Here is a 16,776-nt window from a genome sequence, read left to right as displayed (position 1 = left end):
CAACTTATCCTTCTTTAATTCCTGACCATAATTCCCTTATTTCCAATGTGTCAACAGACAACCCGAAGGAGAATTTCATGGGATGAGGGTATTGCCTCCCAGAGCCCCTTTTAACCCTTTTAACTTCTCCATATTACAGCTCCATAAGACCACCGATGCAGAACCTGCAATGCTTTCACAGTTGTCTTAACGGACAGTGCCAGTGCCTAGACAATTCCTAGGCAACACCAGGACTTCCTTAGCCCAACCACACGTAGCTTTAGGTGTGTCTTACAGCCAGGCAACCAGAGCAGACCAGAATCATGAAGCTCTTTGCCTTTTCTCCAGAGGACGTTGTAAACGGTGGGAGGTCCCGATGCTGATGGGCTCCCCAAGAGCTCCTCCGTGCCAGCTGGAATGTGATCAGGTCAGGGGGCCCCCAGCAGTGCTCACAGGGTCCCACCTGTGTCGCCAGAATGTTAGCATAGAAAACACAAACACAGAGTGATTATGTGCAGGTGCTTTATTGAAGAGAGCTCTGGAAGTCAGGGGTACAGGATACCCAAATCTGACTTCAACTGTGAATTCGAAACAGACTTCCCTTTATACTCCTCCATTATAAAACTCTATGTTAATTATTAAACATCCATTGTTCTATTGTGTACACCCAAGCGTGAATTTTGGTAAATATAATTTCTCATCATTCTTGTTTAAGACAATAATCATATTCAATTACCAAACAACCATGACAGTAAACAATCACATAATTATGCAGGTTCAGATTCACCTGATCTAGTAACGGCACAACCTAACCTTTATTTTTATGACCTCTGTGTCAACTACCAACTACAAAATCACACTTCCCCCTTACTCCTGATTTATTAGCCAGGCAAAGTGATACGTGATTTGGTTAAGACAATAGCGTGAAAATATCATCTTGCTTACAGTAAGCTAATATCACTGTTAGCGACACAAAAGGATGAAGCAGGCAGCAGGGGGTCAAGCAGGAAAGCTCCATCTTTATTTTTTCTGCCTCCATATATATACAGTTTTACAAGCAGGCCAAGATTGGCTACACAGGTAGGCACCTGTTCAACCTCGTTGCTGAACATCACCATCAATCACCTTTCTCCTCCCAGAGGAGAAGAATGTAAACAAAAGATAATTTTCAAAAAGCATACGTAGTTTATTTGAAGCTGTGTGAGAACAAAATGCAAACAGTGAAAAGCAGGCAAACACGAAGCAACAAGCTAGCATTCAGTTCCCAAGCATGTGCTGTGCCAAAATCATTTTAACCCTATATTATCACCAGGAGTTACAGGGCAGCCGGCACAAGGGTGGGGATCCTCGGCCAGGGCTCCAGCCCTCGGCTGCCGTTTGCCTTTCTCTCCTCCTGGGCAGGCTCCATATGCCCAAAGGCAGCAGTCTGTGCTGTGCCCAGCACGGCGACGCTTCCCCTCGGGAGCAGCCGGCTGCCAGCTGGGCTCTGAGAGCGCAGCATTCGCCCGGGGCCAGGCTACAAGGGCCTCCTTCCTGCCTGCCTCTGCCCAGGCTCAGGCTGCTGCGGGCTCTGCCAGGCCTCTGCTGGAGCTCTGCCCTGGGCAAGGCTGGGCCCGCTCTCACCTCACAGTCACTGACAGCTCTGCACCAGAGGAGACCTTTCAGAGCACCCTCAGTGATCCTGCTGATTCCTCACTTGAGCAAGACTCTCTTCCAGCCAAGGGATTGCTCTTACAGATACAAATCCAAGTGGCAGGAACGCAAATGCTCTTGAGTCACAGCTGAAGACCTGCATCTGCACAGGCTCTTTTGGCTGCCCCACTCCTCCTTCGGTTTTGCCTGCAAATGCCACTGCCCTGTCTGCCTCAAATACAAGTACCACCAACAGAAGATGTGCAAAATCTGGCCAGGGGGCCGTGTCCCAAAGGCAGTGTGGTCTGGAGAGGGTGACTGAAGAAAAGCCTTCCCCAATTTCAAGGCCCACCAAAGAAGCTGTAAAGCACACTTTGCACCTTCAAGAGACAGCTGACAACTCCGAATGACATGCTGAGCTTATTCACAGGGTAAGAGAGAAAGGAATCTTCCAGGTGAGCTAATATATCCAGAAAATTTATTTCTTTAACAATCCTATTCTGTAATCCTACTCTACAAGCCTAATCTAAGCCGTTTGGGAAGATAATAAGTCTAGACGTGATAGTCACAATTATTTCTCGTCCTTCTTCTTCTTCTCTTCTGAAATGATGAGTGGGGCCAGGGTGGATGCTGGCTTGGCTAGTGTTACAAATGGATGCTGTCAACAGAAAAAACCCAACAGAAATCAATGAGCCATGAGTTACCAAGCTGAGTGCCTCACACGCTCAATCAGGACTTCTCTGGTTCCTAGAAAGACCAAGAAACAGGAACGAGGGGAGCATCGACATCTCCATCTTTCCATGGAGGACCTTGTTATCCAAGGCAAACCTGGGCCAGAATCCCACTACTCTGTTGATTCTGGTGTCTTCATCTGGGTGGCACTTTTGCCCTGCCAGGGCTCTAGAAATGGTGCTTTCTGTCCCTGGGGTTTCTTCCTTTCAGGAAACTCCAATGACTCACACAGTCACTCTCTTTGAAAGACAGGCATTGTGCTGATTTCCACAGGGGTACAGAACAATGCCTATCTTTCCATGCCCTGCTCTCCCGTGTTGGATGACACTTTCCTTCCCAGCAGGGGCAGCTGAGTGGCACTGGGTCCTGCACTTCTCTCTCTGCCACACAACCTGGCAGTAACCCTGGGGCTGTTCCATCTGCTTGACTGTGCCAGGCAGCAGATGGGGCTGGGACAAGTCAGCCTCAGCTGTCCCTGTTTGCGTGGCAGAAACCTCCAAGAGTGGAGTGGTGGGTACAAACCAGGGCCCCTCAGAGGCTCCCAGTGAGCCCCCACAGCCCCTTCTGCCCACGGCCAAATCTCTGACTGCTTGGCTGGGAATGGTTTCCTTGGGTAACACCAAATTACAAAACAGGGTGACACAAACAATCAGAGGACAGAGCAGCTCTCCTCTGAGGACAGACTGAGAGATGACTTGGAGATGACTTTGACAGGCGTCCCTGGCAGCCAAGGTCACTCTGGAATTCCTCCCCGTTCCCATTAGCAAGAGTGGAGGTGAGCAGCAGGGGAGCTCATCTGATGCCATAACTTCCTAGGAGGAGGAGCCCATCCCCAGGACACTGTTTCACCTGCAGCCCCTTGGCATTTTACCTGCAGGAGCTCCTTGGCAGACCAGCGCCATGCCTTGTGTGGGTGCAGGGAAAGGTTCAGGAAGTCGTGCAGCCAGGGTGAGAAGAGGTTGGGCTGCTCCAGCTTTGGTATCCCTCTGGTGACTTTCAGACACGGAGGCTGGAGAAAAAGGAAACATGAGGCTCTCACCTGCTGCTTTCACATCTCTAACTGCCCTCCCACATCCCATTGCTGAAGCTTCACTCTGCAGTGGCAGTTTTTGCCCTGGCAGAGAGGCTGAGGTGACTTTCCTGTACCAAGAAAAAACCCAAATCCCCATGCAGTCATAGATTTCCAACATCCAGCAGATCTTGCCTTGGCAGCAATTTCACTGACTGACCTCGTTAGTGGGAACTACGTCAGCAAAAGCATGTTTCCTTCTTTGAGGATTCATAGCAGCTTGACAGGCTTCTAAGAAAATGCAAGTCTGCTAGTGTACCTAACCCTACTATTTCCAAGGCTTTCCATGAAAGGCATCTCTGCAGTGCTTGTTGGTCCCCTAAGAAGGACAGCCGCCATAAAAGAAAACTCATCAAGCCTTTTGACCTGCTCCAGAGAACAATGGTAAATAGAAGAAAAGCATAGAAATCCACTAGGCATTCCTCAGAGAAGGAAACAAACATTTGGAATCTCATTTTCAACACAGACATGAAAAGATGCCTGCACAAATGTTTTGGGATGAAAAGTCGTATTTGGGCACACAGCAGCCACCTAATAGCTGTGTCTCTCAGCAGTTTACAAGTTTCAGCTTCTTTCTGTGGCAAAAGGAAACCTTTTCATGGTCAAAGCAGAAGGAGAAGTGCCATCCCTATGATAAACCTCTGCTCATTTGGATACCCCAGTCAATGCATTAATGGGGTGCCCAGCACAGAAAGGGCCAGGCAAAGAATGGGAAGTTGTGGCAGGTTCTCTGCATGACACCAGGCTCGGGCCTGGGCCCTGTTAAAACACCCATCACAACACCAACAGCTCTGTGCTGGAGGCACTGAAATGGAGGGTGTCCAAAGAGACCCAGTTATTATCCTCTTGAATCCAGAGGAAAAGTTCCAAGCTTAAACCTGCCAACATACTCCCCTTGAGTACAAATAATTGTGGCAGCTTGCTTTCCTTTTCTCACACCACCAGAGGCCACAAAGGGGGTTTTATCGTGTCCCTGTGCAGCTGAGCTCAGCCACTGGACATGGTGGGGAGCTGGAGTGCTCCATGTCAGTAGAACTGTGCAGCCCTGGGCTGGCCCTGCTCCTGCGGGAAAGGAACAGCGCCGGCGTCAAGCGCACACCTTGGATCCCAGCCCCAGGCACCCGACTGCAAGCCCGTCACCTTGTGAAAGGACCCAGTAACAGCCCAGGGTCCGGCATACAGCTCTAACTGCAGTCGGAGAAAACACATCCTAAACTTCTACAGGCCACCCAGACACACGACGGAATGATGTACACATGATTTGAAAGATGGAATGTCTGGAAGACCCACAGGCTTTGGGAAAGATCCTACAGCATGGAGGCAAAATTGGTGTGCTGTGTTTAAAATAGGAAAAAGCAAGCAGAACTGCTCTGGGATTGCTTTGATGATTCTTTCTTTTCTCTTTTGCTTTGACTCTTGGTTTTTCTTTTTGTCTTGCTTTTGCTTTTGCTTTTTCTCTTTTATTAACTTTTGATTGTTTTCTTTTTCTTTCCATTTTACTTTTACTTTTTGGTTTCGTCTTACTTTTTCTATGAAATTGAAACTGGGAAGGTTCAGCCTCCATTTCTCAGGGTATTTATCACACTTTTAAGCTCTCCACTGAAAAAGTCTTGTCCTTCAGAGACAGAGCTCCAACAGTGTTCAAAATCAAGTGTGAAATGTCAGGCGTGGCTGGAGGTTGAACTGGCAGGTTTCTGAACCGCTTACCTGCCACTTCCCTTCTGCTGCAACCAAAGCTACAGCAGGTGCTGATGGGCTGCAGGGGACATTGTTAGAAGGGGACCTTCCAAAAAGAGGTGGAAGCAGTGGCAGCAGATGGCAATGGGATTTTGTGCAATGGCGCACAGAACACGGGACAGGTGAGAAAGACAGCGGCATCCGAGAGCATTTGCACCTTACCGAGACGGGAGTTTCGTTCCAGTAAGGAACTTCCCCTTCCACCATTTCCATGGCCACGATTCCCAAAGACCAGATGTCCGCCTTGGGGCCATGTGGCTGACCTTTCAGGACTTCAGGCGCCATCCACCCAGGAGTCCTGCCCACTGAGCTCTGCCTGCTCTGCTCAGGGGGCAGCTGAGCAAAGTGGCCAAAATCAGCTGTGGACAAAACAACACATGATGAAAGCCAACTCCAACTAGGAAACCAAGCAATGAATTCCCCACTCTCACTGTAAAAATGAGCTGTTTTCTCTGCTGGAGAACCGTGCACGCTCGTTCTGCTTGGGGTTTAAGCCAAGGAAGTGTGGTATGAGCCACTTCTACAAAAGCCAGGTTTTTCAACAGTGCTCACAGCAGTGGCCTTCATTCTCCTAAAGGTTTAGATTGTAGCTCTCTCCCTCTAGAAGGGACACACACACAGGCCAAGGCCACTTTTGACTGCTTGTGCTTCCTTGTCACACCTCTGTGCATGTTGCATTAGTGCCTTCAGCTTGCTGCAAGGACCCCTACACTCCCACCTGCACCGTTTTTTGGGGAGCTGGCAGTCACTCAAGTGCAGCCCCACACCCGTTCAGCGCTTGGAAGGCTGCAGCTGACTAAGAATATACCAACCCAGCTTGACAGAGCCATCAGTTCCCAGAAGGATATTGTGGCTCTTCACATCTCTATGAACAACGTGGTTTGCGTGTAGAAAATTCAGTCCTTGCAGGCACTGAGAGAGAAAACAGAAAGAGGAGAGCAAAAATGAGTGTTGAGATTTCAACCCCACAAGAAAGGAAACAGCCCTAAAAATTCCCACTCCAGGGGAATGGGGCGTAATGGCACAACACAGTGCCACTGAGAGGATGAGCTTGCTGCTCCAAGACTAGCAGGGCAGCACCTTTCTAAGGAATGGCATGTCAGCTTTGGAAAGAGCAGCAGCAACTGTTGGTGTAGACTGTCCCCTGCAAAGCAGCCAGAATGACTGCTGCTGCAGTGCATGTGCTCAGAAGCAAAGAGCATATTGGCTGCACTATTTCCCTTTCCAGCTGAGGACTGTGAGAAACGAGTCTCTCTTTTTTCCTTGCTGTTTCAAATTTTTTTTGAAAACTTTGCTGCCACAGCACTTCTGCTTTTACAGGCAAGGAACACCATGCAGAGAGAATCAAGGTAAACATGTGGATAGGCAAAGGGGAGAAAAGAAGATACAAATGAAAGAGACAGAGCGAGAATCCAACAGCAGGAGATAAGTGTACAGGAACAGAGTCCAGTGAGTGCAGGGGCCCTGGCAGGCACTTCACTTGAGATGCTCTGGCTTGCCCATAGCACACCAGCAACACAGAAACAAAGCCTGGAATCACTCCAGATCTGAGCCCCAGTTTTGCAGACAATCCTGCCCAAGCCCTGAGAAGCACAGATGGGATCGCTGACCTCCCGACAGATAATTGCCATGTCCTCTTCTGTCAGCGAGGTCCTGCTGAGGACATCACTCAGTGTGCCTCCATCCATGTACTCCATCACCAGCCAGAACTGCTTATCCACGAGGTAGCTGAAAGGAGGAAACAAGGGCATGGAGATCAACACACATGTCTACATTGCTGTTTGGAAAAGACAAGGCTTCATTCTTGTTTCCAGGTGCCTTTGAGACAAGGGCAGAATAAAAGGAATCCACATTCCCTCTCAGCTGTGCAGTATTGGCAGACTATGCAGTCTCAAGTGGAATGGCATAGCTGCAAAATAGGAGATGTCTTAGATGGCTAGCAAGCAAAGAGTGCAGTTTAGTAACTCTAAGTATAAAAAAAACCTGGCAGGCATGGTATTTCTGGAAAGAAACACCTCGTCTTCCTGGCATGCAAAACCATGGAAAAGACGGGACACAGTCCAAGGCAAATCCTTGGTAGTTTCTCCACACCTAAGAAGACACTTGAAACAATCAAGCCCCAAAACAATGTGGTGGCAGTGAACTCACAGGCTATTGGTCTACTGAGATGTGACCCATCCAGGTTTTTGAACACTTTTCAAACTACTTCTGCCAGGGAGTAGTCATGCAGACAAGATGTGCTCTCTTCCCATCCATTGCAGATGAGCACAGCAATAATAATTACCAGTAATTGACAGCTCTATTTTCTGCCAGTGACCAAAGTGGGCTTTTACCTTGCTTGTTTGCAGAATGTAAACAAACAATCATGGGACAGGAGCACAACAACTCACCTGTCTAAACAGCTGACCAGGTTGGGATTCCCACTCATCTTCATGATCATGAGATCATTAATGTTTAATTCCTTCCTCCTTGGTCCTCGGACATTGATTTTCTTTATGGCCACCTGAAAGGACATTGAAAATTAGTCACTTGCCATTTCAGTGGTAGGAGACCACAATGCACTTTGGAGCAAGTGATTCTGGAATGACACAGCTGAGCTGTGCCAAAGTGCCTTGGCATTAGACAAAGGAGTCATTAGGATCTGACATTCCAACAGCCCATTTCTCTGCTCCTTTGCGGGCCAGTCACAGGACACATGGGCACTGATGTTTTGTCTCGTCCACTTGGTAACCAGGATGTCTCAGCTGGGACCCACAGACCTCTGACCACGCTCTTTGCTGCTGTGTTTGGGATTCAGAAGTAATCCACTCCTTAGTGATCTGTGGATACACCTTGGCCTATGGGCAGGGCTTAGGGCTTTTAGGGACACCTTGTAGATCTCTCCCTACGTGCAGTTCACAAGTGCAGCACTGCAGGTGGCTAAAGGAACTCCCACTAACATTCAGATGTCTTTGCTGGCAGCCAGAAATGAGAATTCAGGACTCAAGCTGCAGCCCCAAAGAGCAGGGAGATGCTCCAAGGCACCTCCTTTGTTTGGGTAACTGAGAGCGAGGGAGAGCGTCCTTCTCTGAAAGGAACCCCTGCCCTCCTTGACTTCCTAATGGAAGCTGAGAAGGACAAAGACTATCCCAAATGCAATTTGCAGGCTGGCACCAGTCTGTGCTTCCTGTGCCTCTGCTGCACAGCTCTGCCCACAGCTCCAGCCACAGCTGACACCAGAGAGGAAAGCCCTGGGGAGCAGCAGAATCTGTGGGAGCTGTTGACATTTACCTCTCCTCCTGTGGCAGTGTTGAGTGCCTTACAAACCTCTCCAAAAGTCCTAGAAACAAAAGAGCAGCAAAGGAAGGAGAAACCATTTAGATGTTGGAGTGAGAGCCAGCCCAGACAGGAGATCTCTGCTGGAACTGCCCAAACCCTGCAGGATGCAGGAGGGCTCTGTCACAAGGCAGATGATGCATTTCCTCTCAAGTGCACGGCCACTGGGCCTGCAACGTTGGGGTTTACTGCCTCAGCTCAGAAAGAGAGTCTCTCCTTTCTTCTTGGATTTCAGTTTCTGAAGTGTGCAGTTCTAATCCTGACCAAGGAATATTTCCTTCAGGAAACTCTACGAATGCAGTGTTCCTGAGAACTGTTATCTCACAGCTCTTAGGGAGTAGGTTTCTCTTTCAGGCCAAGAAGATTCTTCTCCCTGTATTAGTGTGGCCAGATGATTTAGAGCTATACAAAAATGCTAATGAAATTAACAGGGAGCTGTCCCACCTTGAGAGACCAGGAGATCTACCAGGTCCTGTTCCCTGCTACAGGCAAGATCTTGGCACTGTGGAGATGTCTTTGACAATGCCTTCTGGCCAGGCTCACAAATTCTGATGGGTGCTTAGAGATGGGAAAATCTAGCCTCAGTGTCTGAACATGTTTGCACCTTGCCTGATTTCAGATAGGATAGATATTCCAGCAGAAAAACACCTGGCCCACGGATTTGTAGAAGTAGCTGTGATTGGACTCACCCATGGCCGATATTTTCCAGTTCCATATATTTTGTCATGGGATTCTCCAGGCTCACGATTCTCCCTGAGGGAAACAAAATGCAAGAGGCTCATTTTGAAGCAGAGATCCCAGCTTGCAGGAGATACAAAAGGCAGCCCCAGGGCCTGCGGCTCTGAACCCTTGGTGGTCAGCTGGGTCACAACAAGCAGCCACACAGCTCTGAAGCACAGATGGCCAGCAGAGACTGATTTTCCACACAGGATCCTATAGGGAATCCTGAATGTCCTGTGACATCAAACTGAGGAGGAAGATTTGGTACAGCTATGCTGACACATGCACACAACACACTGTCCCTCAGAGAAGAAAGACACAAGACGTACTCAGCAGCTGCAGGGAGTTGTCCTTGACCTGCTGTGGCTGAGCAGCAGCTGTGGCAGGGCTGGACATGAACAAACTGCCCGGGATCCACTTCTCAGCTTGGGGAGCAAAGCCTCCAATAGACAACGCTGGTGCTGCTGCTGCAGCAGCTACAAGAGAAGAGTCTGCATAGATCTGGGAGAAGAAATGAGTTTGTGTCAGAAAGGTGCTGGCACAGATTCCCTGAGACCCCATTTCAAATGCAAGTCCTTAGGAAGAGGCTGTCAGCCACATGCAGGGCTCTTAAAATGCATTTGTTTGGATGTCCACTTCTCAAACAAAACGGCCAAAACCAAGGGCTGGTTCAAGTCAAGTTCATGGACAGATTCATGTTCCATTTTCATGGATTTTCTGGAGGATGACTGGCTCAATGACCATTCCACTTCCCCCCGGCACTCCTTGCCCCATCCAAGGACTGCAGATGCACTTGCAGCTCCTTATTCAATGTTCTACCTCCTCGCACTGAGTCGTCTCGTCCTCCACCTTCAGGTCATGCTCATCTGCAGCACTTCTGGTGGAGACCCTTCCTGTGCTCACACCCAATCCTGAGGCTCCTCTGTGCCAGCCATTTGCTGGAAGTCTTTGCAGGCTGCCAGGTGAGATGTCAACACTTCCTCCTCGAGTCAAGAGAACAAAGCAGTCAGAGACTACAGCTTGTCCCTGTTAGCCCAGAGTCATCAACTGGGAGGAAGGGAAAGATCAGATTCACAAGGGCTACACAGGGCTTGTTTCAGTCCTCCATCTGGGTCACCACGTTCCCATGTAAAAACACCTCAATAAACAAGGAGAGCGGGGGGAGGCCAGCAGGAGTCAATTTGGATGACTGCTGGCCAGAAGGCCAAAGACAAATTCCATTGTCCAGGGCAGCAGCTGAGGTTCAAGGTATCAGGAAATGTCTTTTTCTCAGTGGCTGTGCTGGACACCTAAAGCAGGACGGCACTCAGAGGTATCACCTCACTTGCCTGCTGCTCTGCAGAGGAAAGGCAAGAAGGGCAGGAAGCACCAGTTTGGTGACAATGGTGGCTATTGCTGTTTCACTCACTAGCTTCTGTAGAGCCCAAGGGTTGGAACGAAGTCTGTCTCTGAGCATTTTTATTTCTTCCCCCAGCCTCTTCTCGCCTGTGTTGATCCTAGCCTTAATTTCCTCCAGCTCTCCTTGCAGCTGTTCCTTGACGTTCTGTAAAAAACAAGAGAGAGGATGGTCCATGAGTGGCGTGGCTGCCACTCTTACACCAACCTCACCTTGCTGATCGCCTCTCTGCTGATGGAGATCCGTCCCCTCTTGGATGCTCCTCAGGTCTTCCTTGTGGATGCTCTTCACTGCCTCGATGTCACTCTGAGCTTCAGCCAGCTCTCCTTGTAGCTCTGCCTCCATGTTCTGTACACGCAAATGCAGAGCAAGTGACAGTGGGGAGCTGCCATCAGGCTCAGCTTTTTCCTCTTTCAGCCCCAAAATCACACTCATTCTGCCACTGCTTTCTGTTTCCCTGCCCACCCCTGCTTCCATTGTAACCCTCCTTTCCCAGGGCTGATCTCTGCACATGACAAGGCTCTGTGCTTTCCGTGCCTCTGGGACTCCTGGCCTCCTCAGTGCCAAGAGCTCTGTTTTATGCCCCTCTTCCTGCCCTTCACTCTGTCACCTGCTGAGCCAGGCTTACCTGGCCATTCTCCTGTGGCTCTTCCACCTGCAGCCTGAGCTGCTCTTCCTGCTTTTGGCCTGGCAACAGCTCTCCCTGAGTGTGGCATGGCACCTCTGATGGAATGATCTGCTCATGCTCTTTCTCTAGAAGGACCTGCACAGAAGGCAAGAGAAGTTGCGTTTCAGCTTCCCATACAATAGCTGTGGGCTCTGGCTCATAGACTGAGGGACTCCCACATTCCCAAAGCACTGTGCTGCTGCTCTCCTAGGTCATTCTCTGCCTGTGGAAGGCACAATTTCCCAAGTGACACTGGCAAGACAGTCATGGTCCATGTGGGACTGAAGCTCCAGCTGCCTCTCAGGCAGCTGGCAGGGAAGGTGTGACATTTTTCAAGGTTCTGCTCAGGGCTTCCTTCCACTTCTGCTGTGTCCTGTTTGTCTTTCTGTAGAGACTGACACCCAGCCCTGTCCCACAGCTCCATCCTGCCTCTGCAGGTGGCTTCCTGTGTGAGCTCCCTCCTAATTAGAGACCCTTCTGGAGTTTCTTGTTAGAAATCCTGCTCATTCAGCAGATAAGGATGTGTTCAAAGGTCATCTGATGGAGGTCAGAGAGCCTCTACAACCACCTCAGTCTCTGGAGGGGGGACCAAGGTGTTGATTCTCCCCATTTTGACAACTCAGATTTCAGTCCAGGAACAACAGAGACCCCTATTAGGCGCAATCAACAAATTAACTGACACACCCCTGAGGATGCCAATGAAGGAAACGATGATCCATGGAACGAATATATGACCAGAGTCATCAAACACCATCTAAACCATGGAACTTTTCCACCTCACTAGGAAAGGCAGAAATTGAAACAAATAGCTGGAGGCTGCGGGGCAGAAGAGGCTGATGGAGGAAAACAGCTCTGAGGGGGAAAGAAAAGCCCATGTCTGCTCAGGGGACATCACAGCCTGCTCTGAATCAGTCAATGAAACATGTCTCTTCCCGAGAGAAGAGAGGAGATATATTTTCCAGAAATATTTACACTGAAATTACTTCTAGGAAATCTGCTCCCATACATGAAGATGGAAAGGAATGTTGACTTAAAGGAATATGGGATCCTCGAAAACAAAGAAAATGAACGTATTATCCACCTAAGAGAAACATAATCCAACTAAACAAGGTGAATATATCATCCCCTCCACTGCCAAAGGACTTGGATGTAGTGAAGGAATGCTACAAAGGAAATAAAATAACACTATCTACCAGACAAAAATCTCCCTCAGCACCTCTTCCCTGGCTTTGTCCTCCCCACCTCCCCTGTCCTTCTCGGCACACGCTCCAGCCCTCCATGAGTTTCTGCTCCCCAGGGCCCAGAAGCAGACACAGCACTCCAGCTGTGCCCGCAGCTCTGCCCAGCACAGGGGGACACAGGTCACTGCCCTGCTCCTGCCCTTCCCCTAGTGCTGACACAGGCCACCATGCCCTGGCCTTCTTGGCCACTGGCCTCACATTCTGCTGCTCTTGACTGGCACATCTGGCCTCCTTTTGTCCCACGCAGATCCCCAGGCACACAGGGGCACATTTGCCTCTGGCACACAGCCTCCAGAACTTCCACATGTCCTTCCTGCTCTCAGCATCCTCAGCCAGCAGCAGCAAGTGCTGGCTGGGCAAAGACTTGCACCTCTGCCTTGCACTAAAGACAGCACCTCCCAAAGTGACACTTACTGTTTCAGGGAAATCTGGATGTGGTGTGACCACAGCTGGAAGACTGTGGAAAGTTTGCTCCATTTGCTCCTCTGGGGCCTCCTCTGCAGCAGCAGAGAAGGGCAGAGGAGACACGGCAATTGGTTCTTCATTCTGTGGAAAGACAGAAGCGTGACGGACCAGCCTTGAGCTGTCATGTAGAAGCTTCTTTTGCTTCACATCTACAAGCAGCTCTAGGAAGGAGAATTCCTAAGTTCTGATAGCAATGGGATTCTAAGTTACTCTGCCTAATTGCAAATGAGCTGACTCAACAGAACTGCCTCTGGCTCTGAATTCAGTCTTCCCCCCTGGCTACCATTGGCAAGCAAAGTTCACTCTGCAAAATGGAGCTTTTAGTCCTTTACAGCTCTGAAATGGAGAAGCAGGAAATTGCCAGAAAGTCTGTTGGGTGTTTCTGATGCATACTGGAAGTAGCATTTCTTTCCATCTACCCAGCTGTCTTTCTTCTGCATTTTTCTTCTACTTTCCAACCCCGTCTCCATTACAGTTTTCAAACTCCGGGAACATCAAAGTTCCTATCTCACTCACCTCAGGATCGGCACCGCTGAATACCCGGGTCAGGTGACCTGTAGTGAGCAAGGAATATGAACCAGATTCTTTGAGAATAGGACTTGGGCTGGTAAATCCCACAGGACAAGGAACCCAAAGAGAGAGTATTTTCCATTCACAGCATCCCTCCAGGTGACACAGTTCTTTCCCACAACCACCAAGAGAGCAGAACAATATTTGTGGCTGTGCCCACACTTTGCCCTGTTTTGCCAGTAAAGGAATAGAAACTTGATCAAGAGAATGCAAATTGTTCTGTGATGCTCAGTGCTCCTGTTCTACCAATCACTCAAAACAGCTTTTTTTATCCTGTTCTTCAGGATGCATTTTTTTTTAAATTACTTGCATGCAGTAAATCTATTAACTTGCTGAAACAGTTGCTCAGAAAAGCTTCTCCCAAATCCCTGTGAGCTGTGGCAGTTCTGCTGTAAACAGCACAGCAGCAACTCAAGGGTTCAGGAGCAGACACTCACTTCTTTGGAGTTTGCACTTCATTGCAAAGGCAGCCACTATTTAGCATTCAGTAAAGGGTCAGTAAGACAGTGATAGCCTCTCATGACAAAATTTAGAAAAAGAAGCATTTTCTAATTCTCAGAACAACTGCAGAGCTTTTAGAAGGCCTTCTGAGAAGGTCTCCCAGTCTCCATTTTTAAAGTTGTCCTGCTTGACCCTGCCAGCTGAGGAAATGACAGACTCAGCGGCCACAGACTCTCCCCTGGAGGGAATGGAACCCCCACAGATTCCCTTGCAAATGCTGCCCCTGTGGCTACAGACACCCCCTTTTTAGCCGAATGTCTTGACAGGAGCTTTACCAAACCAGTGGCATCCTAATGGTCTTTCTGTTCAAAATCCACCCAGACACTAAGAAACAGCAGGAAGACATCTAAAATCTGGGTTAGGTTACACACAGGGAAAACCTCTACTTACGTGCCAGGTTTGTCAAGTAATAGGTTGAATACGCGATTCCAAAGACAGCACCAACTGCTACAGCGACCTGCTGAATCATTGTAGCAGTGCTGTGTAAATTTGCAGATGGTGCTGTAAAGAAGAAAAAAATAAGGCTTCTGTCAGTGTGCAGCTGCCCACTGACAAAATCCTGAGCCAGGAGAACACTCCTGCGCTGAGCAATCTCAAGAGCTACTCCTGCACTGAGGAAGCTCAAGAGCTGCTCTGGCACTGAGGCCTCCCGTGCACATAGGCAACCTTCTGATGTCACCACGAGGACGTGGCAACCGTGCCCTGACATCACAAAGCAAATGCTCTGCCCTAATTTATGAACTGTGTGCCAAGCAACCCAACCTTCCCTGCAGAAAACACAAAATAGCCCAGGAAGTTCTCCTGTGTCACAAAGCAACACAAACTCCCCTGGCTGGCCAAACCCTGTTGTTCAAGGGATCTGAGGGTAAAACCAAGAGTGCCCCAAGCACTGTGCACTCCAGCCTTTACCCCAGCTGAGCACTCTGATGGCTCCAAAGTAAAGGAAACCACACCAGGAAAATGGCCCAAAGCACTGCACAGAACCAGGAGAGAAAGTGCTGTTGGAATAACAGATGAAATCACTCCTAATAAATGTCTTTGCACATTTATTGGATATGTCCAGGGCTCCTGTGTATGTACATTTATCTCAGCCTCTATTCTCCTTTGGAAGGAGTCCAACTGGCAGGATCTGCCCACCACCAGCAGCTGCTCCAAGGTGGGAGTGAACACGGCTTCTCCACCTGGCAAACCAACATTCCAGGGGGTGCCAGTTGCCAGAGGCTTCAGTGTCCCAGGTGAAGCCAAGGCAGGAGCAGGTTGAGAGGTGCTGGCACTGCTGCTGCTCTGTGCCAGAGAGCCCTGGCTGGGCAGGGCACGGCGCCCACTGCACTGCGGGCTCTTTCCTCTGCCAGAGCCGGGCACACCTGGGAACAAGTCATGATGACTTGTGGGGAAACCAAGGCCTTTCTGGGGGCTGCACTGCTCTGCACACCTTCAGGTCACCTGCAGTGCAGGGCTTTGCCCCGCCACAAAGGTAAACCAGAGGAAAACAGCTAGAAAGGTTTCATTTCAACCTTTTTTATTCTTTAATAAAATGACCAAAAGGAAAGTTCCCAAGCGGGGCCCAATGAACACTGCCAGCTCAGTGTGACCAAGGAAGCATTACTGTATTTTGGCACTGGGTGAGTGGGGAATGACTTCCCTAACACATGCAGACCCATGTGTTTGTATCCATGGAACTGAGACATACACATGACATGGCTGAAACTCACAGGCGAGGCATTCCTACAAAGTAATTGACAAGTTTAAATCACTTCTCCAAAGTTACTGACATTTAGAAGCGGAGTGTCTTAATGGTCTTTGGGGGTCAACTGGTGAATTGTGCATTCCTCAAATTCTCCTCCTATGGTCAAGAGCCTCCTAAAACTACTTTCTTCTCCTTGAAAGCATTGCAGCTGTCTTCATAGCAGGCCCACTTTCTTTATCGTCAAAGCAAAGATATCCACTTGCACACATTAATCAATGGTGTGAGGGAATGCTGGACTAAGCACTGCATGATAAAATTTAAGGAATTCACAAATCATTGCAGGTAACAACTTCCCCAGTATCTCTTGTTCCTTTTCTGGACATCAAACACAAGCATTTTATGATCACGGAGCCCAAGGCCACGTCCAACCCTCCAATCACCCACCAGCCCTTCTCTCTTCACAAACAGCAGCTCCAGAAGTGCCTTCCCTCACTGGCTCAGTCACCAGCTGTGTCAGAAGTTCTCTGTCCCACACTCCAGGAGCACTCTGGACCCTTTGCTCTCCACTGCACTCTGCTGCCAGCAGACATCACCACCCTGTTCCGTGGCCCTTGCAGGACCCTGTACCTACTATCCCAGGGCACCTGGGAAGAGGGGCGGTCACAGGGGAGAGGCACCCACCGCCCTGGGCAGGAACCAAAACCCTCTCGACTCACAGCTGCAGGCCTGGAACTGCACAGGATGCTCTGGCTGCCCCCTGCTCACGGGCCTTTGGCTGGAAATGCACTTTCTGCCTCATGTACAAGGACCACAGGGGTGCAAACAACGGCTGGTGGGCCGTATTCCAAAGGCACTGCAGTGTGGAGGAAGTGATGCCCTAATGACTGAGAAATGTAGCAACCCATTTTCAAGACAGCATTAGTATAGAAGGTAATATCACATCTGGTCTTGAACTGGAGGCAGATACAGAAAAATGCCCACCCTACAGAGGGCAAATGTGGTTTTGTAAGTTTGGAAATTAGCATAATTGACAAGAATTCCCAATCAGAAGCATAAGTTATGAAG

The 16,776-nt window shown here is 49.3% G+C and overlaps 1 protein-coding gene across 1 annotated transcript; it reads right to left on the bottom strand.

The window, feature by feature from the left end:
* Window positions 1–2,182: 2,182 nt before the first annotated feature.
* Window positions 2,183–14,493, bottom strand: LOC136373881 (serine/threonine-protein kinase PAK 2-like). Its single transcript, XM_066338909.1, has 11 exons — window positions 14,415–14,493; window positions 13,470–13,507; window positions 12,903–13,034; window positions 11,209–11,343; window positions 10,593–10,928; window positions 7,540–7,652; window positions 6,760–6,877; window positions 5,962–6,061; window positions 5,312–5,508; window positions 3,215–3,352; window positions 2,183–2,269 (listed from the first exon to the last, which is right to left on the bottom strand). Exons 1-11 carry the CDS (start codon window positions 14,491–14,493, stop codon window positions 2,183–2,185), a joined length of 1,473 nt encoding a protein of 490 aa, XP_066195006.1.
* Between the last annotated feature and the right edge of the window lie 2,283 nt (window positions 14,494–16,776).

Source organism: Sylvia atricapilla, chromosome Z, assembly GCF_009819655.1.
Source record: "Sylvia atricapilla isolate bSylAtr1 chromosome Z, bSylAtr1.pri, whole genome shotgun sequence".
NCBI classification, from domain to species: Eukaryota; Metazoa; Chordata; class Aves; order Passeriformes; family Sylviidae; genus Sylvia; species Sylvia atricapilla.
This window is presented reverse-complemented; position numbering and strand designations above follow the sequence as displayed.

Excerpts from the sequence above, each read along its gene's own strand:
- LOC136373881 (XM_066338909.1), bottom strand. The coding sequence starts at position 14,493 with ATGATTCAGCAGGTCGCTGTAGCAGTTGGTGCTGTCTTTGGAATCGCG. Across the intron at positions 10,929-11,208 it reads AGCCACAGGAGAATGGCCAG|AACATGGAGGCAGAGCTACA; the intron begins GTAAGCCTGGCT and ends TTGCGTGTACAG. Across the intron at positions 6,878-7,539 it reads CTGGTCAGCTGTTTAGACAG|CTACCTCGTGGATAAGCAGT; the intron begins GTGAGTTGTTGT and ends TCCTCCTTTCAG.